General features: G+C 38.9%; 1 protein-coding gene across 1 annotated transcript in view; it reads left to right on the top strand.

The window, feature by feature from the left end:
• STK39 (serine/threonine kinase 39) overlaps positions 1-27967 on the top strand; it is a 109044-nt gene that overhangs the window by 31593 nt on the left and 49484 nt on the right. Inside the window, exons 5-10 of the mRNA XM_075028530.1 lie at positions 680-735; positions 7447-7556; positions 7665-7766; positions 7962-8095; positions 11386-11434; positions 11540-11605. Of these exons, the coding sequence (XP_074884631.1) occupies positions 680-735; positions 7447-7556; positions 7665-7766; positions 7962-8095; positions 11386-11434; positions 11540-11605 (517 nt within the window). The remainder of the gene's footprint in view (positions 1-679; positions 736-7446; positions 7557-7664; positions 7767-7961; positions 8096-11385; positions 11435-11539; positions 11606-27967) is intronic.

Consider the following 27967-nt stretch of genomic DNA (forward strand, 5'->3'; position numbering starts at 1 on the left):
CTTCTTAACATTATGCGTGAATAGTGTGTTAAATGGATATATTTGAGTGTTTGCAGTCTTTTAGAATTTAAACATAGATATATTTGACTGTTAAGCGCATGCTGAATTTTTGATTCAGTGTCAAGTAACTTTTCGTCATGGTACCCTATAGTAAAATATGGTTGCTATTCTTGAGCTTTAATAGCTTCATTGGGTAGAAATCTATAGTATATTTACCTTTCTTGAAGATGGGTCTCTTCTCTGAAGAGATCAAAGAGAAGAAGTTTTTTTCAACTTTACTTTTTTCAATAGTGGTGCAGTTGGATGTGACAAAGAATTAATTCTTGCTTTGAAGCTCTGAAAGCTCTCAGTTTGTGACACTATATTTATAAAAGGCAGTAAAACAGATTTTGAACCTAAATATTTTTGTTCTCAAAATCTAGCCCTGAATTCTGCTTGTTTTATACCAAAGCTGAATTTGGGTCTTTTTATACAAGAGAGAGAGAGTTTGTGAGAGTTTGAGTTGTGCACTCTGTTTTGTTGCAAATCAGTTACATTTTATACTTCAGTTCCTGTTTCTGTCTTTTAAATTTTAAAATGCTATCTGGTGAAACTAATTACTATTTATTTATTTATTTATTAATTTACATAAAATGTGCACATATGTACTTTCATACTAACCTCTGTTTGTACATTCTAGAGATCTGAAGGCTGGCAACATTCTTCTGGGTGAAGATGGCTCTGTACAAATAGCAGGTAATGACGGTGGTAGAATAATGGCAAAATAATAGAAAAAGGTAATTGTAGCTGGATTAGGGGCAACAGATACAAGTTTTTCTGTTGGCTTTTAACTATTCCTTTTGGTGTGCTGTAGCTGCAAGTTACCTAGTTTCAGATTTCGGGATTCTTGGTTAATAATACATGCTTTAGGAATTATTCAGTATTTTTCTGTGTCACATAATGTATATAAGGAAACTTTTTAATGTCCTCTTAATGTTTCCTTTTGAATCACCCATGTACCTTAAACAGTTTGCAAACAGTAGCAAGTCATATTTTTGTTCAAGCTTATTTCATTTATTTCTGCAAGTAATTGTAATAGTTCTTGGGGATTCAAAAATATGTATGTACTGCCCTTCATGAAGACCTTGGCTATAACTTAACAAGTCACTGAGATGCATGAGATGTATCTCACTGAGGATTATTTCTGGCATTTCTGCCATTTGTCTTGCAATAGTATTGGTTGGATAGTTTAGTATTTTAAATATCCTCTGAATGTACCTATATGCTTCTTGAGTGGTAGCTTGTAAGAATCAAATTATTTGGTCTTCATAAGAGCTTAAGTATTGAACAACACCCCATATCCCATCTCTCAAGTTAGCACTGGATTTCTGGAAAATAGAGCAAGAAGGTGGTAATACCTGCCCCCTCTCCCAGCATACTCCCAGGCCTTTCACAGTTTATAGCTCGTGACCCAGCAATGGAAGCTTTGTCTCTAGTAGCCCTCAGTAATAAAAGTGGCTATAGCCAAAAGTTGGTTGTTTTTTTTTTTTTTTTTGAAAGCATTGTTTATTAAAGTACTGTGTAAATGTGTATTTTGAGGGCTTTAAAATACCAATGTGTGAAGTCTATGAAACTGGATGGGAAAAGATTGGCTGGCAAGTGAACCATTTACTAATGTGAGCAGCTTTGTCTTCTGTTTTGAGTTCAAGACTTTTTAAGTAGTTCGTAAATTTTACAGACTTGAATTTTAATAAGGTACTTAAATATTTATTTATTCACTTGATTATACCCTACAGTTATCTTCACTTTGCATAGCACTTTGGGCAACTGCTGAGATTCTAGGTCTGTGTTGTTCAAGTATTTTTTAGATCTTCTCATACTGTAAAGGAGTGGATGTCCAGATAACCAACTTTAATTTAAAATAATAATAACTAAAAAGTTGAAAGATAAAGTCTTATGAGCCATCTCAAATAAAGCTGTTGACTTTAGATTATTGCTTTCACACATAATGAAATCTATTCTCCCAGTAATCTGATAACATTCAAACAACAGCTTCATTTATCCCTTTCTAATTCAACATCAGGGCTTGGTTTCTTGACCTTTTCCTCCCTTTTGCTGTAGGCATCTTAATGAGTAAGGCTTTTAACTGTGCTGCTAGGGCATTCAGTGCTTGTGGGACTGAAGAAGTTCAGTGGCTGGACAGATATGTGGAATGTGTTTTTCTATGATGCGTTATTTCAATACCAGGTTATTTCCGATCTTCAGGTGAAAAGTGTGGCAGTGTCAAACTTGTTTCTTTGTTGGTGTGGGACTGTTCTGTTTGGGACAGCTGAACATTGCACATTAACTGAAAGACAATTTTGAATGTCAAAGAGGCTGAAATTCATCCTTTTTACATCTTTTTGCCTTGACAAAGTAAAGTCTCCTTTCATCTTCGGAGAACAGATACCTGATAATTTTCCTTCTTTTTATTTGCTAGAACTTAGATTCTTTTGACTGCTCGTTCTCCTGCACACCAAACTTCTATAATGAAAAGATGTATCCAAAGCACACACTGCTAATATATATGAGGTGTAATATTTGAAGACGCAGTTGTCCATTAGCATTTCTGGGTTCTAAGGGGCTATGGCTCACAATGAAGCTCAGGCCAATGTTCCTCTGACAAAAGATTTTGTGCAGATATAGAAGAGCATAGACTCTTCAAAGAATTGGGATAGCTCTACAGAGACCCCTGATTATGGACCTTGGAGCTTATGCATGGAGAATCTGTTCAGTCTTTGGTGGGAAAGAGGAAAATACACATCTTTTTGTTTTGTTTAAATTGGTAAGACTTATTTTTAAAGTACGAAATTTCTCTGTACAGAGCAGAGAACTTCTGACTGATTCACAAATACAACGTTAAATAGTCACTGCAGTTCCTCAGCTCCAACATTCTGCTTAAAACTATTGGGATTGTAACATAGAAACATAGAATAGAATCATAGAATCATTTAGGTTGGAAAAGACCTTCAAGATCGAGTCCAACCATCAACCATGCCCACTAAACCATGTTCTGGAGTGCCTTGTCTATGCGCTTTTTGAATACCTCCAGGGATGCTGACTCAACCACTTCCCTGGGCAGCCTGATCCAATACCTGACAACCCTTTCAGTAAAGAAATATTTCCTAATATCCAATCTAAATCTCCCCTGGCACAACTTGAGGCCATTTTCTCTCGTCCTATCACTAGTTACTTGATAGAAGAGACCAGTACCCACCTCACTGCAACCTCCTTTCAGGTAGTTGTAGGGAGCGATAAGGTCTCCCCTCAGCCTCCCTTTCTCCAGACTAAACAACCCCAGTTCCCTCAGCTGCTCCTCATCAGACTTGTGCTCCAGGCCCCTCACCAACTTGGTTGCCCTTCTCTGGACACACTCCAGCACCTCAATGTCTTTCCTGTAGTGAGGGGCCCAAAACTGAACACAGTACTCGAGGTGCGGCCTCACCAGTGTCGAGTACAGGGGAACAATCCCTTCCCTGCTCCTGCTGGCCACACTATTTCTGACACAGGCCAGGATGCCGTTGGCCTTCTTGGCCACCTGGGCACACTGCTGGCTCATATTCAGCCGGCTGTCAACCAGCACCCCCAGGTCCTTTTCTGCCAGGCAGCTTTCCAGCCACTCTTCCCCAAGCCTGTAGCTCTGCATGGGGTTGCTGTGACCCAAGTGCAGGACCCAGCACTTGGCCTTGTTGAACCTCATACGATTGGCCTCAGCCCATCGATCCAGCCTGTCCAGATCTCTCTGTAGGGCCTCCCTACCCTCAAGCAGATCGACCCTGCCTCCCAGCTTGGTGTCATCCACAAACTTACTGAGGGTGCACTTGATCCCCTCATCCAGATCATTGATAAAGATATTAAAGACAACTGGCCCCAATACTGAGCCCTGGGGAACACCATTTGTGACCTGCCGCCAACTGGATTTAACTCCATTCACCACAACCCTCTGGGCTCGTCCATCCAGCCAGTTTTTCACCCAGCAAAGAGCACACTTGTCTAAGCCATGAGACGCCAGCTTCTCAAGGAGTATGCCATGAGAGACAGTGTCAAAGGCCTTGCTGAAGTCCAGGTAGACAACATGCACAGCCTTTCCCTCATCCGCTAGGTGGGTCACCTGGTCATAGAAGGAGATCAGGTTGGTCAAGCAGTGTAGCGTTCGCTACATATCAAGGTGCCATGCTTAGATCGCTGGTCGGCCTGGACCAGGGAAAGAGACAGATAACACACACAGTGTGAGTGCCAACTTCCGCCTTTTATTGCGCAGTTAATTGCTTTTATACTAACAAAGGGAGGCGGGATTGCAGGTACATCACAAGGCTGCGACTAACCCTCTAACTTTCTGTGACATCGCGAGATCTTCCGAACGCCGAACCCTACAAAGCAGGACCTGCCTTTTGTAAACCCTATCTGACTGGGCCTGATCCCCTGTTTGCCCTGCACGTGCCATGTGAGCGCACTCAAGATGAACCGTTCCATAATCTTCCCCAGTACCGAGTTCAAGCTGACAGGCCTGTAGTTCCCCGGATCCTCCCTCCAACCCTTCTTGTAAATGGGCGTCACATTGGCAAGCCTCTAGTCCTCTGGGACAATCTGGTGCTTTGGGCAAACAGGGTGATTGGTATTTCAGACTTCTAAGTCTGAATTGCCTGGCAAAGGTGAGGTAAAGAGCATATAGCAAAGAGCAATAATACACAGAGTTTGGTGGAAGCATAGAAGGTATGGGCCGTATGATGTTTTTAGTCCATACGAGAAATGACAGTTTCAATAAAACTTGTCAGAAGAAGAATGTGTGTTTTGAGGCATCTAAGCAGAGGTCCTGCTCTTCATTTTTGTGCGTAGGTGGCTGTGTGAACTTACTCATTGCACCAGTGGTTCTCAGGGTGTTCGCTCCTGTGGTAATCTATACCTACAGAAACATTTGGAAAAGATCGGATTAAAAATAGGCAGAGCCTATGTCTTGGATACTCAAGCCAAATGGAAGAGAAAGATTTATCAGGGACAATTGTTTGGCAGCCCAAGCTTTCCTTGGCCAGCCCTGTTCTTACAGGAGCTTGATGCTTTATTTCTTTCCCAGGCTTAACTGTAATCCTACACATGGCCTTGGCTGAGCCCTAGGCTAAAGTCCACAGTCACTGTCAAGGTGAGAAAATTAGGGGAGAAATATTTTTGCAGCCTGTGCCTTCCTGCAGCAGCTGCTTTGCAGCTCTGCTGCCATGGAAGCAGTGGCTTTGTCTTCCTCCCAAGGCCGATCCTGACCCTGGAGCTTGGTTTTGGCTGAGGCTTGGCCAAGTGTCCAGCCCTGGCTGAGGTGAAAAAGCTGTCAGGTACAAAATGTTTTTGCAGCCTGTACTTTCCCTTAGTGGGCTTCTTGGAGGCCACAGGCTTCATCCCTCTCCCAACCTTACGCCTAACACTAACTCAGGATGTTGGCCTTGGCCAAGGCTTGGCCAAGTGCCCAGCCCTGACTGAGGTAAAAAAGATGTTAGGGAATAAAGGATTTGTAGGCTATGCTTATTTGGGCAGCTCTGTTTCCTTTAATTTCAGAATGCTTTACTAATACTGTTAAATCAGGGCTCTTCATTAAATTTGTTTTTTCTTTGGTATTAGCTGTGACTTTTAGCCTAACACTGTTGAATTGTTCAGCTCTTTCCTTGTAATATATTTCCTTTTCCTCTTCATGTAACTTGTTCTCAATAATACTTTGTCTCCTATGTGACAGGAAGCTTACCACTGTAGGTCATGTCTTTTCTTAAGTAACCTGTATTTGTGAAAGCTATGTCTGGAATGGGAAATTAAAGTCTTGTTTTTATTGAGTAGCTATCAAAGCATTCTTTCTGTCTGTAAACATACAAGTGTTTGACTAGTATACTAAAATGTTCACTTGACTTAATTAAATAATCATCACATCTTTCTCAGTGAGGTGTTGCAATATTTCATTTTGAAGCTTATGCAAGAAGAGATTTTACCTAGTTTTTGGGTTGGTTTTTTTTTTTCATTGTCCTCCCTCACCCATTTATATTTGTTGTATGTTGTCCTTTTCAAAATCAATGTTATATTAATAGGGAAAAACAGCAGTAGGGGAACAAAGGTTAAGTCAGGATTTTAGCTGTGTATCTCTGTTCCTGAAAGGACCTGTAAACAATTGTCCAATACAAACTATTTATCTTTGGTACTGAAATGACATCAGTTTTTTTTCTATATCTCTCCTTTATTTATACATTTATTTATTTTTGATTTCTGCCTATTTTACTTTTCCTTATATGCAGTAGTTCCTCTTCAGAAAACTGTCACTAATACCAGCATTGATATTTAGGGCATTAAAAACTTAAAGCAGGTGTTTCTAAGGCTGTTCATGCTTCTCAGAAATACAAACAAAACCTGTCTATTCTATAACTTACAGATTTGAGGGAGGAGGGGAAGGGTTTTTTTGTTCATCAGGCAAGCTGCAGGGAAGATAAAGAATATTGCTTGAAGCTTGCTTCTTGCTTGTCTACGGTATTTTTGTGTGTTTCAGTGGTGTAGAAGTGGTCTAGAATTTGAGTCTGTGATGGTTAACAGTTGTTTAGTGGAAAGTAATGATAAAACTACATTTTCTGTAGTTACTGATTTTTATTTTTTTATCCAACCTTAAAATCAGGGAACAATAGGAAAACAAAAATTGGTGTAGTCTATAGTAAACTACTTGATTTCAGTATAACTGGATTGTAAATAGCACAGTCTAAAATACTCTTCATATACCTCCGTTCAAAATGACACTATTTCTCCGTACATTGGCAACCTGTTCTTCTTTCCTCTATTTATCTCCTACCTCTCCCATATAGCTGTCACTGACACTGGATGGGGGGCAGTGAGTGAGCGGCTGCGTGGTGCTTAGTTGCTGGCTGGGGTTAAACCACGACAGTCGTAACAGCTTAACAGAACACAAAGGGTTTTTGCTATTTTGGGATTTGGAAAAAACTATTCATGGCATGGTCTACTGTTAAACATATGTTGTTGATTACTTTGCTGATTTTGTCAAATTTCCATAAGTATTTAAATTATGTGTAGTACTCCCTCTTGTTCAAATTGTATTCAAATTTAATGGCTATACAGAAGTACTGCCTTATCTTTGAACAATAGCAGATGCAAACCTTTCAAACCTTGGCTCAAAGTGCACATTTGAAAACCTTAAGTGACAGAGGTACTGGAGTCCTTTGTAAGCTTATTCAGGAAGACACATACTAGGAGGTTGAACTAGTGCAGATTTCCCACATAAAACTATACCATCCATTCTGTAGCATTTCAAGAACAGTGTGTCATGAAATAAAGGTAAGCTCTGCAATGGAGAGTTTCTGTAACTAGACGTTTATGAATTGACTTAATTTCTAAAGTGTAAAACTTTTGCTTTGTTACTGTAGTTTAACAGATTTTTACTTTTTTCCCCCTTTCCAGATTTTGGCGTTAGTGCATTTTTAGCAACAGGAGGTGATGTTACTCGTAACAAAGTAAGGAAAACATTTGTTGGTACTCCATGTTGGATGGCCCCTGAAGTAATGGAGCAGGTATTCCTAATGTTAAAAAAAGAAAAAAAAAAGAAAAAAAATTTTCAGTCTTCAGTTTTTGGAATTTAGACATCGCTACCCTGTTTTTCCTTTCTGGTTCTATTCCAGGTGCGAGGTTATGACTTCAAGGCTGATATGTGGAGTTTTGGGATAACAGCCATTGAGTTAGCAACAGGAGCAGCACCTTATCACAAATACCCTCCTATGAAAGTAACAATCACTTTGTATTACTTAATGCTGTTAGCTATATTGTTAATGCTGCTACATAGTTAGCACTACTTCATTTTTAATAGCAACTCAAGATATCTAAATATATGTATTCTGTTGGAATATTTATTCTCTTTTAATTTCTATGTGTTTTGAATTGATTTTGCTTACAGTACCTCTTTTTTGGGTTTACTGTAGGTGTTAATGCTGACGCTTCAAAATGACCCTCCCACTTTAGAGACAGGTGTAGAGGACAAGGAGATGATGAAAAAGTATGGCAAATCCTTTAGAAAACTAATTTCATTATGCCTTCAAAAAGATCCTTCCAAAAGGTAGGTCATTATTGCCACGTGCAGTGGAATTATTTTTCCTAATATACAGACTACTTAAAGTTCCAGTGTTTAAACATCATCTTTAAGTGTATGATTTGAATTTTGTAAATAGCAGCCTACAGTCATCTTCATCTGGGGAGAAGAAATTGCCTCTTAATTGTTGCTTAAGTTTTCTTCTTCTGAGTTGTTAACCTGATTTATTTATACTTAAACATACTGTTGGATTAAACTCTGATCAAACAAAAGTCCTTGCTCTACAGCTTAGTTTCTCATCTGAGGCAAGATACAAATCTTGATATTGTGCATAAGTCTAGCAAGACTGTTCAGATTATTAGATAGAACTGTTGGTAACCAAACATATCAGTCTCTTGGCCTTTAAATTAAATTAAAAATAATAATTTTATGTAGATTTTTCTCATTTTGTGCCATAACCTTAGTATTGCCTTTAACTTGGAAGAGGTATTTATTTTTTACTGTAAATTTAGGGGCTCCAAGCTCGTTTAGAGTTTTCCTCATGTTTATGTAGGCAATTGCATGTCATAGTATCTTAGTGATTTGTTCTTTCTTGCTATATTTTGTGAATGGGATAGCCAAGATGATGAAAATATTAAACATCTATTCCAAAACCATTGCTGAGGTCCTAAGTTCCCAGAATGATTAATCAATTTATCCTTTATTCATATTTATGCAGACCCATTTTTGTAGGTTTCTTTTGCTGAAGAGTTAGAGGAAGCACATTTGAATTAACATTATTTCCTAAGGGTATTTTATATATCACTTCTTTGAGATTCAGAGCTGATATTTCTGGGAAAAAAGATTGTTCTGTAAGAGCAATCCTGATTGAGTACTGTGTGGGTCTTTTATGGTGTGTACTTCTCTTCAGTGATGTTACGGTAGCTTAAGTCCAGGATATTGTTGTAGGGAGTCAAGTCAAAAAGGTGACAGCAGCAATACTAGAGAACAAGTATAATTAATAAAAAAGATTACGTGGCAACATTTTTATTCTTGAAATCCTTCAAATTCTTCTTTTCACTGAAGGATTATTTGTGTACTGTTTTCAGATTCCCAAATCCCTTACAATTGGTAGTCTTAGCACTGCAGTTCGGCTGCTTCCAAATAAGAATGAAATGTGTTCCGGATAATCAAGCTTTTTTTTAGTTTCCAGTGTCCAGCAATTTTCAGGGCAAGATTAAATTGGTATGAAAATATGAGAAGTAAATAATTAAAATGGTTTTCCTTCTGTCCTTGAATACATAATGCCGAGTAACCTGATCTGTAGTTATGACATCAGTGTTGAAACATGAGTGTTTAAACTAAATATGCTAATTTATTACACTGATATTTAAACATGTGCAATATCTTCATACTGGCAATTGCCTTGAATTGAACAATTAAACCAGCAGATAGGTGATTAGATCTGTGTGCTAGTTACTCTAACCAAGGAGCGAGTGTCCCTATATTGAGGGGTCATTGCTAGTTTTTGTTTCTCCCAAGCCAGGATTTAATTTTCCACAGAGATACCTCCATAGTCTTGTCAATTGTGGGAGAAGTGCCTCCTCTTTGTGGCAAATTCTAAGACTGGCACTGCACTGTTGTTGTCTCTGACCATGATGTTTTTCTTTTGGGGATCTGTGTGTGGGTGTTTCTCTCTCTCCCCAGTGCCAAGGATGGTGCTTACAGTCCTCAGCTGCAGTTCACTGCCACGGCCTGTGTGGAAAACAGGCCCAGAAAGCATGGTCAGACCAGTTCAGAAGTGTCTGGCATAGTTAATGGTAGAGGAATGGAGAACAGTAGTTTGGATAAAACTTTACTAAGAATCTAACTTTTAACTGTGCATATCCCTGTTATGAGATGCGATGGTACTGAATCACTGAAACTTGTCTTAAAGTTAAGAGTTCATCTGAGATAGAACTTTAAAACTTTGACACTAAAACTGATTTTTTTTTTTTTTAAAGTTCCCCTTCCTTTTTGCTCATTCAAGGTTTATGTGTGAATTACTGCCAAGCCTGGTGGTCTCCACAGTGCCACTAATAAGAACCTCTTTATTGTAGAGTTTGGTGCTTTGGAGGGGAAGAAAAATAAGTGCTCTATGCAACTACTGTCTGTGTCTAAATTGGATGCTTTTTGTTGATGTCAGGAGCTGTTTCATTATTTCTAGCACGAGTGAACTGATGTGTACATACGTACTACTTACTACTCCTCTTTTCTTCACTTACTCTTCAGATGTGTCCTCAGAGAAATAAACTAGTTCAGATTTTGGTTTTTTTTCTGAGACTGAAATTTTCCAAATGGAATCTTTCCATTGTCTTATCTAGTTTGTGCTATATCCAATCTCTTGCTTTAATTCAAATGGAAAACTATAGTAGATGCTGTTTCTGTTCATTTAGAAAAGATGAATCTTGGAGATTTTGGCTTCCCTAAATTTAACTGTGTCAAAATTAGTCTTGGATAGTGATATGGGCTCCTAATGGAAAGGATGGAAAGAACCTAGAGGATTTTATTTCATCCCAAGAGATACTTTGCTTTCTCTCCAGAGTCTGCTTCAGTACCAGAGTCTGGCTTAGGCTAGATAAGTAGCTTTTTAGATCCCTAAAGCTAGGGGAGACAAATCCTGCTGTTGGAATCACTTCAGTAGCTGTGAGATTGTGATTATCTGTTGAAAATGTCAAAAATATAAACTTGACAATGATGGGAGGAAAGAGACTTGAACAAAACTGCAAGTAAAGGTGAAATGTCTAGGTTTTGACCTTAGAACTGTTGCTTTGATTTTTATTTGTCAATTTCGTTGGAAGATGCCCCTGATGACTCTTTTTGGTTTATGCATCATGTTAATAGTGTCAGTGTAGTTTCTTGTGAATATGTGCTGACATCAATGAAGTAAAAGAATACTGGTAGCAGGTATTGATGCTACTGTTTGGAAAATGTAATTATTCTTTTATTGCTGTGGAGCAAAGTTCAATTGTGTTCATAGTTTCACTTGGGGAAGAACATGATAGCTAACTTTGTTTGTTTTAAGAGTAAAATGCATTTGTGTTGAAAGAAAAAGAGGGAAAATTTGGCAACTTAGAGACTGATTTTTTTTTTTTTTGTATTTTTGCCATAGAAGCTTAATTTTTTCATGTGTGGTAAGTGAGTACGTGTGAATTAATTCAGTAGCTATTATCATTCATTCCCCATTCATACAGTACTAATTCAAAAGTATTAGAGACGTACCATTTAACTAACGTCTTGTACTGTATTCACTGAGAGGGGTCTTTGTTTTCTGTTCTAATTTATTATTGATCTTTCAGGCCCACAGCAGCAGAACTTTTAAAATGCAAATTTTTCCAGAAAGCCAAGGTAAAACGTTTAACCCTATGAGTAAATTTTGCTCTGCCTTAAAATCTACATGAAATTTCTTCTTTCCTTGTATTGATTTTTAACTTACAAATGTTGGTTTTGCAGAATAGAGAATACCTGATTGAAAAACTTCTCACTAGAACGCCTAATATAGCACAAAGAGCGAAAAAGGTGAGTGTATTCATATCTTTTTCTTGACTGGTATGCAAGAGAAAGCAGGGATTGTTCAGTTGCCTTACATTTTAGTTGACTGACTGAGCCATTCTCTTGTGCAATCCTTCAAGGATAGTGACTGTTGAATGAATGTTTTCTGCAGCCTAGCTTTCTCCAGGAAGCCCTGGGGCATTTTGACTTCCTTTCTGGCCTTGACAAAATGATATATGGTATTTGTCATCATACATGATAACGATTTTTTTCCCACTCCCTTTTAGAAAGCTACAGGTGAAATGGTTGTGCAAATAAAAAGTGACTGCAAACGTGTAGGTTCATAAACTGTGGAATTCATATCTTCATTGATCACCTAGAAAAAGGGTGGAGATACTGTAAATGACATTCATTGAGGACTACCTGGTTCTTTGGATTGTTTCAAATGTGAGGCCCAAATGTATGGAAGTCAGGTTCAAACTCTGCAAGTGTGCTGCTAAGTTATTCAGACCAGTGGAGTCTTATCCCACAGGTGATGGAGTGTAAACCACAGCTATGGCATATGCTGGTATTTCTGTCATGCCTTTGGCACTTGTGTAAATGAGCGTACCAGGTCATGTGCAGCAGAACTAAAAAAAAATATAAATTCTTAACAGGTAAGTATTTTAAAACTTAAGTATGAAGCAAGCTACTGTTCATAAGAGCTAATAAACATGAATGAATGTAGACTCCTGCTTGGTGTGTGTGAGAAATTATGGAATTCCCTTTCTGTGGTGACTTAAGTCACCATGTCTCCTCATTATGAGGAACCTACTTGGAGATTGCTGAGCCTCTGCAGGTGACAGCGTAGTGTGCTGAGTCCAGCTTTCTGGGAGGATGTTTCACGGAGGGTGCTTCAGGAAAGGAACTATTTCAGCCTTTGTTGGTGCATCAGTTAGGCTTCAGTTACCTGGACTGGCACTTGCAAGGTTTTCTTTTGTCTTTGCGAATATCAGTTTGGTGTAATTCTTCAACACTGAAATGTTCCCACAGCCGGTGGCTCGTACTTGAAAGAGACTGTCAGCAAGATCTGAATGCTTTAAGTTCCTTCTAACTATCTTTTAGGTGGAAGTAATTTGGGAATTCAGTGGCAATGATGGGGCTTTGTGAGAGGCTGGAGTAGAAAGCTGGAATGAGAGGCGTGTAGAAGGGGGTAGTGTGCTGAGCAGGTTAGCATCTGCAAGGTGCAGAGGAAGGGTAGGCGTAGTTCTGCTGTTTGGCCATGTGGTGGCAGCAATGCCCACATAAAACATTACCTAACGGGGAAAAATAGTCGTTTGTTTTTCATTTTACATCTTGAGCCATACAGGAGTAATTTAGACATGTTCTAGTACCAGCTAGGTTTCTGATAGAGCATGTGCCTTGTGAGATTCGTCTCCCAGATGTGATCTCAGGTCAACTTTAGAGACTGCATATTAACTCATACATACATGCATGTATACTTACTTAGTTTAAATAATTTAGCATCTGGAATTGCAAAATGAATGCAGGGTAGCCTCCCATACACCACCAGAAATAGTTTCCTGAATGACTTTTTTGACAATTCTTTCTAATTTGGAAGAGGTGTGATTCTTAAGAACTCAAAGCTGTACAGTGCTAGAGACAAATTAATAGGTCTTTTAATTACAGCATAAATGGAAAAAATATTTAGGTTTTAGCTAGTGAAAATACTAAATTATTTATATTTTAAAAGGACACAATATTAAAATTCATCAGGGATTTAAAATTTAATTCACTTGTTACAACTTTGCATGTAGCTACTGTTTTAAGATACCATAAAATATAAATGTATTTTAATATTAAAACTGTGGGTTTTTATTTAAAAAAGCTTGTGTAAGTAGAGATTGATTGCTCAAACATTAACATGTAAAACGTCTAAGAGGTCACTCTTGGAAGAAGTAATCCCTGTAATGGAAAAAAGAATGTCACTAGGGCAAGAGATGGGAAGGAGCTGGTGTCAGCACTGCTTAAATTATCTTCTGTAGCTCTTGGTGTGAAATGCCTATAACTAATGATCTGTAGCACCGCTGCTAGCACAGGTGTCAGGTCTGCCCTGCAGTAATTTAATTTTTCTTGTATTTTCCACATGTATAGTTACTTTGCCTTGTTGGCCAGAACTCCAGCCTCAGTTTAGTTTTAACTTTAAATTCTTTTCTCGTGACATAGTGTTTTCATGTTTTGCTTCTGCCTTTAGAGGTTATACTTGGCAACTGTTTTGACTAAATATGAGTTCAGGTCTGTTTGTGAAATCCTGAAGACAGGTACTCATGCTCTTGTACGTGTGAGGAAAACATTTGATGCTGTAAAGATGTGTCTGGTTTTTGAAACCCAATTTGATAATTAAAACACCACCTATATTATGTGTTTTAAAATACTGTTTAACACCTTTGTGCACATATTCCCCCTGTCCCAGTGTTTCTTTATCTGCTTTTAATTCTGCTGATTTTGAAATGATGCCCTTCTTCCTGGCCCTATCCTAGTAATTAAGGATAACACTGAACCACTTCTGGAATTGACTTGCCTAGGAGGAAAGGAGGAACATGTCTTGCCTCCTTCCTGTGCAGAACCTGCATAAGTATATACTGGTACTGATCCAGAGAAATGAGTGTCACACCATGCACCCTCTTACTGGCAGTTCTGGGTTTCATTAATGTGACTACTCACTTGTGAGAGCATTGCTGGTGTCAAGAAGAACTGGAGGAAAGGTGGTGGTGAATGGTCTGAGCTGAGTGCGGTATGGTAAGTGGGGCCGTGCTCTGAGGCTGCACTTTTGTCATTGACAGAAATGTGGGAGCCCTGATTGCAACCTCTGCCTTGTTAGGTGGTGTGATGGTAGAGCAGCCCGCCCAGTCCTGCTTGGATCAGAGCTGTGCACATCCCTGTTATACAACAGCTTAGCAAGAGTTTAGATATGCTATTTATTAACACATGTTGAAGTAGTTTTAATTTTGAACTGAATGCTAAGTCGTTTCATTTGTGATTAGAATTGCTATATTGGAATAGTGGAAACTTTGAAACAGCTTCCAGAATTCCACAGTCATTTTTGAAATCTTGTCACACTAAAGAATTAATTATAACTGTTAGTACTCTGTATGCCCAAGGGCCCTGGGTCAATTTTGTGGTTTTATGATCCTGTTTCTTTAATTTTGAAAATCTCCTGCATGACTGCCACTTTTACAAAATGAAGAGGGAAAAACATATATCTGCATTTCATTTTATTGCTGTCTGAAGTGCTTCTAGCAAAAAAAAAAAATCTAAGTAATAATTGGGCTTGAATTCTATTTTTGGGAAGGTGGTATTGCTCTGCACTGTTAATAGAAACTCTTTAGAGCTCAGAGTTGTAAGTTACTGGGAAAAACCTGCGACAGCATAAAGAAATGATTAGTGTGAGTGATACCAGTTTTTATTAAAACTTCAGTAGCAATACCCTTACTGATGGGTTGGAATTCTAGCTCTGCAGTACAACTAATTTAGGGAAATGATCATATTACCTTATAGAAGAAATTAACAATCCTCTGCATTTAATGAGGAAAATATCATTAGATACCAGATTTCTTGGACAGCTCTAACAGCATGATTGCACCTCAGCAAGACATACGTATGCAACGTTTCATTGTTTCAGTAATGGATTCAATCTGATAGATACACCTCACCAATGATGGGTGTTAGTACAGCTGGACTCCAGACCTTTTGAAAAGCAGAGAGCAACATTAGTTTGAGCTTAGATTATTAATACACATGTATATTCATTGCTATGATTATTTACATTTTAAGAAATGCTTATTTCATTACTACTGATGTATAAAGAGAAGGCGCATGTGCTATACTGGAATACTTTTTCTGGAAAACAGCAGCTGAACTATAAGTATGTATTTGGCAAGGCTTTGTGTGGGGGAGGCCCCTCCACTGGAGAGGTTTAATTGTTCAGTTTACCCAGAACACTGCTACAAATGAAAAAAATAGTGCAACTGTTTTTATATTGTTAGATATGACTATTAAAAATAGAGGAGAAATTGGCATTCAGACTATATTGGGTTTTTTGTTTATTTTCAAGAAGTTGTTGGAAGTAAAACTTAATGGAAGCACTTTTCTCGTAAAATGCAAATTTGACAAAAATTCACATAATCAGAAAGCAGTGCCTTTGTTAGTGGGTAGTAGAAGTGGAAAGTGTTTTAAGGGGCAGACACATGCAGTTGCATCAGCTTTGTTTTAACAATTCAGATAAAGGAAAAAGACTGCTGTCAGTGTTTCTGCCAGGTATACTTAAATGCAGTTGTGCCATAAGATACAAGGAACTTCATACAGTATGTGGGTTTATCCATGCTTTCTTTCATCAGTGCTTTTACCATCTGTATAGAGTTTGTGAGATTGGATTTTGTGCCATTTCAAATGGAGCTAATCTAGTACAAAATAGACAAGCTTTAAAACAAACTATGGAATAGTTGGCTCAACTGAGTGCCTTTTGTACTTCAGATAACGGAAAGCATTTCTACAGTAACTTTTATTACTTGTTATGGCAGGGTTTAAAAGCTCAGCTCACACATGATTCATCTTAATCATTAAAAAGTAACCCTCTTTGGTATTGGATAGTATTTTCCAGTTCATGGGCTATCATGGTTCAACTTCAGAATGCATTCGTGTGGTGAGTCACTGTCTCTTGTGTAACAGCATTGATCTGCTCATTAGCTAATATTGTGTTCATGACCTGTTGACTTGTTCAAAAATGTCTAGAACATGGACTAACATGAGGCTGGTATATAATGAGAAGTTTTCTGATTAGACCAGTAGCTTTAAATATTTGGCATTTATCTAAGCTGTTGAAACTTTCAGTACTGGAGGGGGGTTTCATTACTGTGACATGCAAGTGTAGTGTATTCTTAAAGGTGCTGTTGACAGACTCCTGGTTAAAGAATCAAGACAGGATAAAGAAGTCCAGGTGTGCACGATGCTGGTGGTAGGTTCTTTGATCAGGAAGTAAGTCTTGTAACTAGCTAGAAGATAATCCTATTTTATTGTCCTGTTTTTTTAATGATTTGGTTTTCTGTCTGTTGCTGAGAATGTGGAGGAGGGTGCTGGTTTTACCTGTTTGCCTTCTGAGAAATGCAGCCTCAAACACTTCACTCGCATGACATCCAAAACCAGATTGCCTCTCTTGGATTTGAAACAGTGTCCTAAGTGAAAAGTGACTCAATGGAATTAGTTGCTGTTATATCTATTCCTAGTCTATAGGCCAAATCAGTATTTTGTCAGTGCAGGCAGCCACAGCTGGCTTGCTAGGGTCGCCTTAGTGTCATGAGGTTCCCCACTGTGCTGTCTTCAGCAAGGTGGTAAAAGAAGCCTTTCTGCCTGTCTTTGCTCATAAAAGTAATGAGGAGTTTTGGGAGGGTGTGGAAGTGTGTGTTACGTGTGATTTTGTATATTTTGGGGAAGTTTGTCAGGAAGGTCATGCAGGGAGATGAATTACAAAGAGGATTCTGTAAATGCAAGGTGGCTCAGAAGCAGCATTGCCATCTGTTACCATTTGCTGAAAGACTAATGGAATAGCTATGTGAGAATTTTTGCTTTCATATGGAGAAGTTAAATCTTTAGCCTTCCTAGTTTAAAAAAAAATGAATGGGGGGGGGGGGGGAGAGGAGCCCAGACCCAACACTCTGAAGAAAGTGAAAAGTAAATAAGTTTTCCTGGTTAGACCTTGTAAAGCTTTTAGAAGTACAGCACAAAAAAATAACATGCCATTTGTTTTGACACTCGCCCCCCCGTGCTTGTGCCTGATACTAGTGATATTCTTGAAGTTCCTGGGGAGAACTGCAAGGGAAGTACAGGTGAAGCAGGATATCCTTGAGATTGTGCTACCCAGTGGTATTGTGGGGGACTTAATTTAGCTGAAAAGTGCTCTTTGCTCAAGAAGTTAAAATTATGGCTGGAGCTGAAAACTTCAAGGTTTTAATCAGAACAGGTAGTTTAAGGCTAGCAGAGCAGAAAGATGGGCTGGAATAGTAATAGTTCGTATGCAGAGTCCAGTTTCTGTTTAGCACTGAAAAGCAGTTCCACAAGAAGATTATTCAAACTGTGCGTCTGCAGGTAAACGTAAAGTTATATGAAGCAAAAGGGGAAAAATGTCAACTGGGTGAACAAAGATGTGTGCATCCTAGCTGTGCTGTGTGGGAGTCACAGACAGCAGAGGGCAGCCACATATAAAGTGCAGCGCAGCGAGCAGGGTTCAGTCCTTCCTGAAAAGTCATGCAGGCTTGGGAGAACTCTGCTCAGTTAGGAGCGGCTCTGTGTCTGTTTCTGATTTGAAATGCTATAGCCTGGTTGAATGCATGCTGCTGCTTGATAGCTAACTAAAATATAAACGCTGGTGTTTTATAAAATTGGATTTTATAAAAATTGCACATTTATGTTCATTATTTTCATGTTCATTTATAACTTCTTGGAGAACTATACTCAAATTTTCATTTTGATTGCCTTATTTTTTTTTTAAAAATGTCTTGAATAAGTTTAGGTCTCTTTAAAATCTGTGTGGAATGTAGAATGTATGTTACAGTAATTTCTCTTACGTGCATAAGTAAATGGAAACCTTGTAGAAAATAGAAAAGGGAAGAAATCAGAATTTCACCTTGAAATGGTATTTTCAAGCCTTTGAGCTTGAAAGTAAGTGAAAATCATAGTAAATTCTTCTTTGAATTCTACAGTAGTAGACTATTTTCCTAAATATTCTTTAATGTGACCATACTGCTGGCAGTGAAACCCACCTTATAATGAGTCTACTACTACTGAGTAATGAAAGCTCTACGTGAGGCTGTATTTGTCTTCTTTCTTTTCGCCTCTGGTCATTTTAAGAAAGTAAACAGCTTGGATGATAGAAAAGGATGGTGGAACTGGAAAATGCTGATTATAAAAGGAGGATCCAGTGATCCCTTTAACAGAAAGCCTTATAGTAGTGATTCACCATCGTGATGCCCATTCATCTGAGCAGCCAGGAAGGATAACCACAAGCTCTAAAGATCTGGATCTTTATCTTTATACTTCATCCTTCAGAGTATCAAGTTACTTTGCCAATTTGCTGTATTTTTTTATTGGCTTCCTTTGATACCTTCAGGTACCTTCGTGGCCTTAACACCTTAATTTGATTGTGGGGGAGGAGCGGGGCAGACAGAGAAAAGAGAGGATATAAAAGAGCCTCTCTCTGCATGTATGAATTAGCCATCAGTTCATGCCTGAAAGCCCATTTGGGATTCCTTGTTTTTGAGGTGAAGTGTTACTTTTGAGAAACAATGCAACTCCTCTGCACAATTAACTGAAAACATCAGCTTCAGCACAGGTACACATTCATGCCTGAAAGGACTATTGCTGAAATGTGAATTAAAGAGTAATTTGCAGTTAATAACATTCAGTAATGAAATTTATGTAGTGGAACTAATAAATGGAGAAATAATGTCTGAAAACCAAAAATCATACTGAATTGCTAAAGTTGCACATTTGCTGTGTTACTGGGATTTCTGCAAAACACTGCAATTTCTCAAAAAAAAAAATCAGGTTCAAATTTTGGACTCAGGCTGAAACAGAGATAATAAGTATGTTGCAGTATTTATGTAAAACCTTATGGTTTTGGAAGGCAGAATTAGGAGTGCAGAAAATTACCTGCACTTGTTTACAAGATGTTTAGGTGACAAAATAGTGTTTCTAGTTCGATCTGCCACATTTTGCTGTCTCTAAGCAGCATTATCCCAGCAAGAGAAGACACAGTGAAAGAGTGAAAGCAGGAGGGCTTTGGACAGGGAATTAATCCCCCAGAGTGGGTAAGGAGTTGGTACAGTGAGCATCTGTACCCATTTTTCAGCATTTCCTCTAGAGATGCAGGAATGTGCTCCCTCCTCCCTTCTCCCTTCAGCTTTTAATGGCTTTGTTTCCCTCTCACTGATAGCTCCACTGTATTCCATTTCTAAACTGAGTGAGGTAAGATTTCAAGCCAGCCTTAATTGATGGCCCTGCGCTTGGGTGTCACACTTGTCATCATGTGAGCATGACGCTATTTGTGTTTGGCTATAAAAACAAACCAGCTTCAGATATATTTAAAGCAAATGGTCTTTTCTTTAAAAAACAAAACAAAAAACAGATTTCTGCTCTTTGTTGACTTGTCCTGTATTATCCCTTAAAGGGGTGCTCTTCAAGAACCAGTAGAGAGCGCTGAAGAAGTTCTATTCAATGTGGAATTATCAATCTCCTTTATGCAGTACTCTTTCATGAAAGAAACTGTAATGATCTTACATTTCTTGACTTTCAGTTGCCACTGTAATTGATTCCAGTAGTGAGTAGTAGTGGTAATTTACACAAAAATGGTGAATTCCTGTATTTCCAATTCTTACATGACTTAGGTGCCTTTTCAGTTTTTGCAATACTTCATGCTGCATTAAGGAAGAAACAAATATTTGCACAAATCAGTGACTCAGATTTTCCATATTGACTTATTTCATTGAAGGTAATTATAAATGTTCCATAAACATGACATTGTGCACTGTAGGGCAAACAACAAATAACTCCTTTGGAAGGGTGTGCTAGATAGCCGTGAATATATATTTTAATTCCAGCAGAGGTACAGTTTAAATTTTTGAAGAAAATGATTGTGAGATCAAAACATGATTTATGAAAGCTTGACCCGAAAGTAAATGAAATATTTTTGGCCATTATTATAGTGCGAAATTTTAAATTGATAACAGTTTCTCTCGGTGTTGACATGTTTTGTGGACACCAGTTGCATTTGACGTGGAATTGAAGGATTTGATGTTTCTATATCTTTCTAGTGAGATAACGTACATATGTGAGAATATTCTCTGCTCTTGCTTTTACTGACTCAGGACATACCACCTGCAGTGCTAATGGCACCTCATCTCCTCCCACGGTAAGGTCACCTTGGAATACTGAAATTCAAACCCTTCAGACTGAGACTTTAAGACATGGGAGATACGTACACCAAATAACATTGTCTTTTCCCAAGAGCTTCCCTATATTCTTGAGTCAAAAAGTTCTGTTGTTTTACATAGGGAATTATACATACCAGAAATGTCTAAAGCCATGTCTAAAGGAACTGCAAAGCCTTTAATCATCTGTGTCCTTTCAGTCAGCAGTTTGAACAAAACCTAAGCGTGGTTGTACAATGTAGAGAAGTAATAACAATTAATTTGATGTGGAGTATGAATGGTAACTTTGCAGATTTTCAGGGTTCATGACCAGCCTTACCTATCGTTTTCTGCATACATGATTTTTTTCCCCCAGGAAAGTTTCAGTGGCATGTGGTTGTGGGCAGTGAAGTAGAGGACTTGAATCTCATCATACCACAAAAGGTGTAATGCAACAAACCTCCATAGTTCTTGCAAAGGGAAGGGTCTTATGTAGTCTTGAGTCATGGCTTGCGCATCTCGATTTTTATTCTGAGACTTTAAGATTAGTGTCTGGTCCTGATAGGCTGGTTGCAGTTATCCCAGAACTAGTTTCTATGCCAGATTAAATTCTTGCTGTCAAAGCAGTGTCTTAGGCCTGTGTGCACTTCAAAAAAAACCAAACCAAAATCCAACCAAAAAACCAACCAACCAACCAAAAAACCCCCCTCAAAAAGCCAACACCACCCCCCCACCCCCCACCCTGGCTTCCTGCATATGAATATGAAACACTTAAAGTTCTGTCTAACTTCTTCAAGTAGGAGAAAAACAAAGAAAGACTAAGAGGAAGGGTTTTTTTCCCATGATTATATTTGCAGTATGCAGAGTGGCTTAAGAGGAGGGGACGCTGACACCAAATTACTGTGATATCTTAACACCTTTTGAGTACTACAAAGCAGAAGTGCCAGGGCATTGTTTCAGAAAGGTAGTGGTACATCCATTAATAACAATAGTCTGTGTTAAGTCCTGGTGAGAAAAACAAGGTTCCCGATTGCATAAAGCAAATGCAGGTTTGCAGAATTTTTGTGGCTTGAGCATCAGAATAAAAATGAGACCTCACATTATGATGAACTCAGGGGAATTTAAGAATAGCCAGTAGTGAAGGGATTAGGATGTTCTCATGACCTGTGAGACTGAGTTGGATGGGGACTAGCCTTCTCTTGAGGAAGTGGCTCAACTCTTGAACAAATGATGATGTGTACCTGTGGGAATTCATGCTTTGTCTTCGACCTCGGATCATGATATCTTTTTTTTTTTTTTTTTCTAAAATGTGGTTACAGTGTGAGTGTTCTTACTCAAAAAACCTGATGTTCTTTTGCATGAATATATATTGTAGAAAGTGACTTTTCCATGGTCTGCCTTTTACCTCCAAGTGCTAAGCTGTGATTAAATGTGTAACTGTTTCAAGCAGAAGGCTTGTGCCATGATTGGATAAATGTGATGTTATGTTGATTTCCTCCGTTGCATTGGAATGCAAATAAATGCATAGGGGTGGGGATTGAAATTTGCTTTTGTATCTTAGGAAACATTCAGGAAAGGTTTGCAAGATGGCTAAGGGTAAAAATTATAAAATCTGATTGCTCTACAGGTTTAAGAAGTGTATGGAAGGAACTGGTCTCAATTTTTTTTTTTTTTTTTTTTTTGAGAAAAATACACAGAGCACAATTTTGTGCTAGAACCAAAACTGTGTTCAGTAATGTCCTGTTTCTCATCATTGTTCTTCCTATAAAATAACTGCCATGGTAACTGGCATTGTAAATACTTCTCATGAAGTTGTATGAGAAGTGACACTCTGGGAACTTCTGATTTAAAAAAAAATAAATAAAGCGGGGGGGTGGGGGTGGCTTGGTTATGCAAAAAACTTCACCTTATCAATTACCAAGTAATATTGGCATTTTAAAGAGTAATTCAGCGTATCTTCCATGGGATCTGTGTAACACGGGAGTCCTGTCCTCTGTAAGAACCATTACTACAGTCTAAGGGAAAGGTGAAGATATACAGCATCAGTTGACTTGTCTTTCTCTTTTCTGCCTGAAAGTCAAATCTGGGCTTTTACTAGGATGGACTGCAGAAAATGGAAAACATGAGGTGTTTAAATAACCACCTTGTCATTCCTCCTCTCAGGGGCATGTGGGATTGTGTGTATCTTGAATACTGTACTAGCAGATGTAGCTGAAGGGCATCAGTGGTAAAATAAAAGACAATTTTATCTTCAGAAAAAGCTAAGCTAGTTGATTTGTTGGACTGCAGTACTTCCAGAAGGATGTGTGTTTAGAAAAAAAAAAAAAAAAAGAAAAAGAAAAAAAAGGTATGGGTTGCCTTCTGTAGATATCCAAGTACAAAAATTGGAGAACAGCACTGACTAGTCTCTAGTTAAAAATTAATAGGAAACAGTGTCAGGGTTCCACAAAGACTTTTGCAGATGTGTTTTAAATGGGTGGGGTCTACACATTTGCCTCTCTCCAGGAATGCAGGAACAAATTACATTTGGGCTCTAAGTTACCTATACATAGAGGGCGGCAAGGCACCTTCCTTGTTACTGAATTGTTTAATGCTTATTAATGCCATCAATTTTTCTTACACAAATGCATCTTATTTACCATACTTTCAGGTCACTGTACTCTTTTGTGGAGCAGAGTTAAAAATGTTTTCAATCTACCCAGGACTGCATCCCAAATACTCAGCTGCCAGAGACTTTTAATAGGAATAGCTTAAATAATTGAGGTAGTGGGAAAATCAAGATTACTAGTTCAGTCATCTTCTTGTAGAATGAGGACAAAGACAATAGATGCATAATATTACTCTTACTGAGAGAATGGATTTTTAATGTGGTCTAGATCATGGGCTGTACCATGTATGAATTGCAGTAATGTTTTATGCGTGTATGTGTTGGTATCCCGCAGTGTGTCCTTTTTATGTTTTTTTAAAATTAGACACTGAAATAAAATAGTAAATCTGTAAGTGGGCCCAGTTCTTTGCAGTTTTGAGTATTTGTCAATAAGGAGGATCTTAATATTCAGGAAATGTTCATTCCCTTCCTTGTCACCCTACAAAAATAAACTTGTAAAGAGATTGCAGAAGCAAAAGAATCCGTGATGAATAATAGATTCTTCTTTCCCCAGTCTCTAACATCTACATATAGCAAGCACGTCAGTGCCTAGAAGACAACAATTTATGTTTTTCTTCCTTGTGCTGTAGCCTGCTTTTCATCAAGCTTTGGGAAATGTGGGCAGCTTCTGCATTCTGATGCTGGAGTTCTCTGTCAGGCTGATTTGGGCTAACCTTCGATGGATGGGATTTACAGTTGCCCTGTTCATCTGGTTAAGCAGACATTCTCCTGGAAAGCTGATGCATGCTATTGTTGGCTGGGAATGTTATATTATCTGTATCCTAGTTTATAAAGGGTAAGGACAAATAGTTCTGTGAGCAACTTAATTTATTTGTAAATCTTTGTGACTGGTGTATACTAGAATGAGCTTTAACCAGCAACAACATATACAACAACAATAATAATATGATGCTTAATATTTTTGTGGTAGTCATGATTTTTTTCACTTGCTAAACTCTCCAAGCATTCTCTATTGTAGCTGATGTTCGTAATGTCTTTCTTCCACAGCTGCGGAAGAATGTTGGCAGTGGCTTGTTAAGTTTTAACTCATAAACTGCTTTTGGTTGTAGATTACAATGTTCTGACCTGCTTTTGTGTTGGGTGCAGTTTAAATTCCAGTCATTCAAATTCATTTTTTATTCCCTGGTGCTCTTCTGATTTATGTGAAATATGTTTTCTAATATGTGTTAATTTGTCTTTGTAAGGCTGCAGGCTTTCATTGTTTTCTTTATTAGCCAAAGTTATGATTCAATTTAGTTCCTTTTTTGGAAGGAGCATTTAGATATTTAAAACAATAAAACCCAAATTAGAATTGAGCATGTTTTAACTTGTTTCCCTTTCCCTTTGAAATACTTACAGAGAGAGATATAATCCTAGCATAAAGAACTATCGATGCTGTGTATTTTGACTAAAGCTGGTGGAAAAATTGCACTTGTATAGCTACTGCATGCAATGTAAAAGAACTTCCTCCTTATTTTTGTAGAGATGCAAGAAGTTTGTTTCAATTCCATGCTCTGTCTTGGATTTGCTTTGTGGCCTTGGATAAATCACTTCATTTGTCTGCTTCTTTATTTCCTTCTGTAAAATTTGAGGTCTGTAGCAGGGTATCAGGAGAAATCTATAGAATATTCTCAACTGCTGTGATGCTGTAATCATTGGGGTGAAGTGCAAGCATGCTGCCTTTGATATCAGTCTTCTAGTGGTATCTCAAATGATAACCAGTAATGAAATTCCAGGTATTCACAAAATTCCAAATACAACCCCTGTTGTATATTCTTGCTAGGAACAGCGTTAAACTGTTGTTCTTACCTTCCATTTGCCTTTTCTTCCCTGTTCATCCAGCACTTCAGAAATTAATTTTGGTCCTAGGCTAGAACTGCTCAAGATAACCCATCTTACGCTAGCTTGTAAGGAGACTAATGAAAGGTCCTTTACCATGTGGTCAGAACAAATTAATCTGGAGCAAACTGGATCTGAATGAGCATTGGGAATTCAAGCTACCTGTAGCACTAATTGCTAATGTCATTTGAGGATGAGCATCCGTTATGTTGCTGGACTTTTCTGCCAATTTCAGCATTGACACAAGAGAGATTGGGAAGTTGGACTGAAGTTCACTGGCAATTTTAGGCTTGCATATGAAGGTCTGCAGAGATGTCTTCTCTCCAGCAGGCTGAATTGTGAATTTGCAATCAATATGTCATTATGATAGAAAACATGGATACAGTTGCCAAATAATGTTTACGGTCTGTATTGGGTTTGTGTGGCAAGGTTTTGGTAGTGCAGGGGACTACAGGTGTGGCTTCTGTGAGAAGTTGCTAGAAGCTTCCCCTCTGTCCAATAAAGCCAATGCTAGCCAGCTCCAAGATGGACCTGCAGCTGGCCAAGGCTGAGCCCATCAGTGACAGTGGTAGCACTTCTGGGATAACATATTTAAGAAGGGGAAAAAGTTTCTGTGCAACTGCAGCTGGGAGAAAGGAGTGAGAATATGTAAAAGAAACAATCCTGCAGACCCCCAGGTCAGTGAAGAAGGAGGGGGAGGAGGTGCTCCAGGCGCCGGAGCAGAGATTCCCCTGCAGCCTGTGATGAAGACCATGGTGGGGCAGGCTGTCGCCCTGCAGTCCATGGAGGTCCACGGTGGAGCAGATATCCACCTGTATCTTGTAGAGGACCCCATGCCGGAGCAGGTGGATGCCCAAAGGAGGCTGTAACCCCGTGGGAAGCCCACGCTAGAGCAGGCTCCTGGCAGGACCTGTGGACCTCTGGAGAGAGAGGAGCCCATGCTGCAGCAGATTTTCTGGCAGGACTTGTGCCCTGTGGGAAGCCCACTCTGGAGCAGTGTACTCCTGAAGGACTGCACGCCATGGAAGGGACCCATGCTGGAACAGTTCATGAAGAACTGCAGCCTGTGGGAGGGACCCCGCACTGTAGCAGGGGAAGAGTGTGAGGAGTCCTCCCTGTGAGGAGGAAGGAGCAGCAGAGACAGCATGTGTATACGAACTGATTGCAACCCCCATTCACCATCCCCCTGCACTGCTGGTGGGGGAGGAGGTAGAGAACTCAGGAGTAAAGTTTAAGCCCAGGAAGGGGGGAAGGGTGGGGGGAGACTGTTTTAAGATTTAGGTCTTATTTCTTGTTATCCTACTCTGATTTGATTGGTAATAAAATAATAAAAAAAAGCAGCTGATTTCCCCAAGTCGAGTCTGTTTTGCCTGTGACAGTAATTGGTAAATGATCTCTCCCTGTCCTCCTCTCAACCCATGAGCCTTTCATTGTATTTTTCTTTCCCCTGTCCAGCTGAGGAGGGGGGAGTGATAGAGCAGCTTTGGTGGGCACCTGGTATCTAGCCAGGGTCAACCCATGACACAGTCTTAAAAATCCCCCCCTTGAAAGAAAAAGGGGACATAAAAAGATGATACTTTAAACTGTCTACATAAACAACAGGAGTTTGAGATAGCATGAATCAGGAAGAACATAGTGCATTCTTTGAAGGACAGGTCATATGAGGGAAATGCCATACTTGATTGTAAAATAAAATAAGAAAAGAGAGGTTTATCTGTTCTCTCAAGGGTAAAGTGTCATTGAATCTCATCGAACATTGATAAACAGGGCATGAAGTCTGGGCTTTCTTTGTTTCTTGATCACTGTATGGTGTCCTTTGAGAGCTATGCAGTACTCATTCCTAAGTTATGTCTTCAAATCTCCAAGATAAGCATGGTTTGAATTTCCTTCCTTCTTGTCTTCAGGTAATTCTTTTCCCTCCCAGAGTAATAGTAGAAGTTGGGATGAACAGTCTGTCTTGTGTACACTTGACATTGTTCATTCACATTAGTTTCCTTTAGCACTTTATTTTGAGGGTAGAAAAACTCTTAATGTCCATATTTGTGAAGTGTATCTTCAACTTACATTTCAAAAACACTTTTGTTGAGCAGAGCTGGGAGTCAGATTCTGTCAGAAATACAAGAGATTCTTTAAGTGGGACTTGAGATGCCCTCTGAGGCATTCCTCGTGTTGCATTGTCTCTCTGAACTTGGGTAGGAATATCTTTGCTGTTTGAAAGTATCTTGATGATGTTATTGCTGTCTGTGTGATCTCTTCAGATCTGCTGCTGTTTCTATCAGTTTTTCCATGGGTTCCTGCAGTGAGCCAGTGAGGCTGAGATTATTGGCAAAGCACAGATGAATACTTTGTGCAGTGGTGAACACAGCTTTCTATAGCCTTCCATCAGTAGCCTTCTAGTTTATTTTTTAGGTAACAGTTGAGTGTTATGTAAGCCATCAAGTCCCCATGAACTCTCCTCATCATTTCTATGTAGTGATTTTTGTGTTGGCCCATTTTGTGTTGGCATTTTCATTAACTTTTACAAGCTGCAGCATTTCAAAAAGTAGCTTAAGCTGCCCACCACCAAAGGAGAGAATTTTTAAGCTTTGCCATAGGAGACTATGATTTGATGGGAGAAAATGGGTTAATCATTTCCACCCCCCACCCCCCGCCCATGGACATACCTCATGTTTTGCTACAAATGCTTGATACCTGAGGCACAGATTCCTGTTGTTGTATTGTGCAATATGAGTGCTTAACAGGCTACAGTTCAGTACATGTATGTATGTAACTATTCTTCCGCAAAATACTTCCGTGTATTGCACACCTGTTCTTGTAAATTGAAAGGAAACAATCAAAACAGTAAAGTATGCGAGAATGTCATCTAGAGAAACACACTTTGTTTCCACCCTGATGAAGATGCATTTCTAACAGAACAACTTGCACCAGTGGTGCCGCTCAGTGATTGCTTATCTTTGTTTCTTT

The sequence above is a fragment of the Buteo buteo genome, chromosome 5, assembly GCF_964188355.1.
Source record: "Buteo buteo chromosome 5, bButBut1.hap1.1, whole genome shotgun sequence".
Taxonomy (NCBI): domain Eukaryota; kingdom Metazoa; phylum Chordata; class Aves; order Accipitriformes; family Accipitridae; genus Buteo; species Buteo buteo.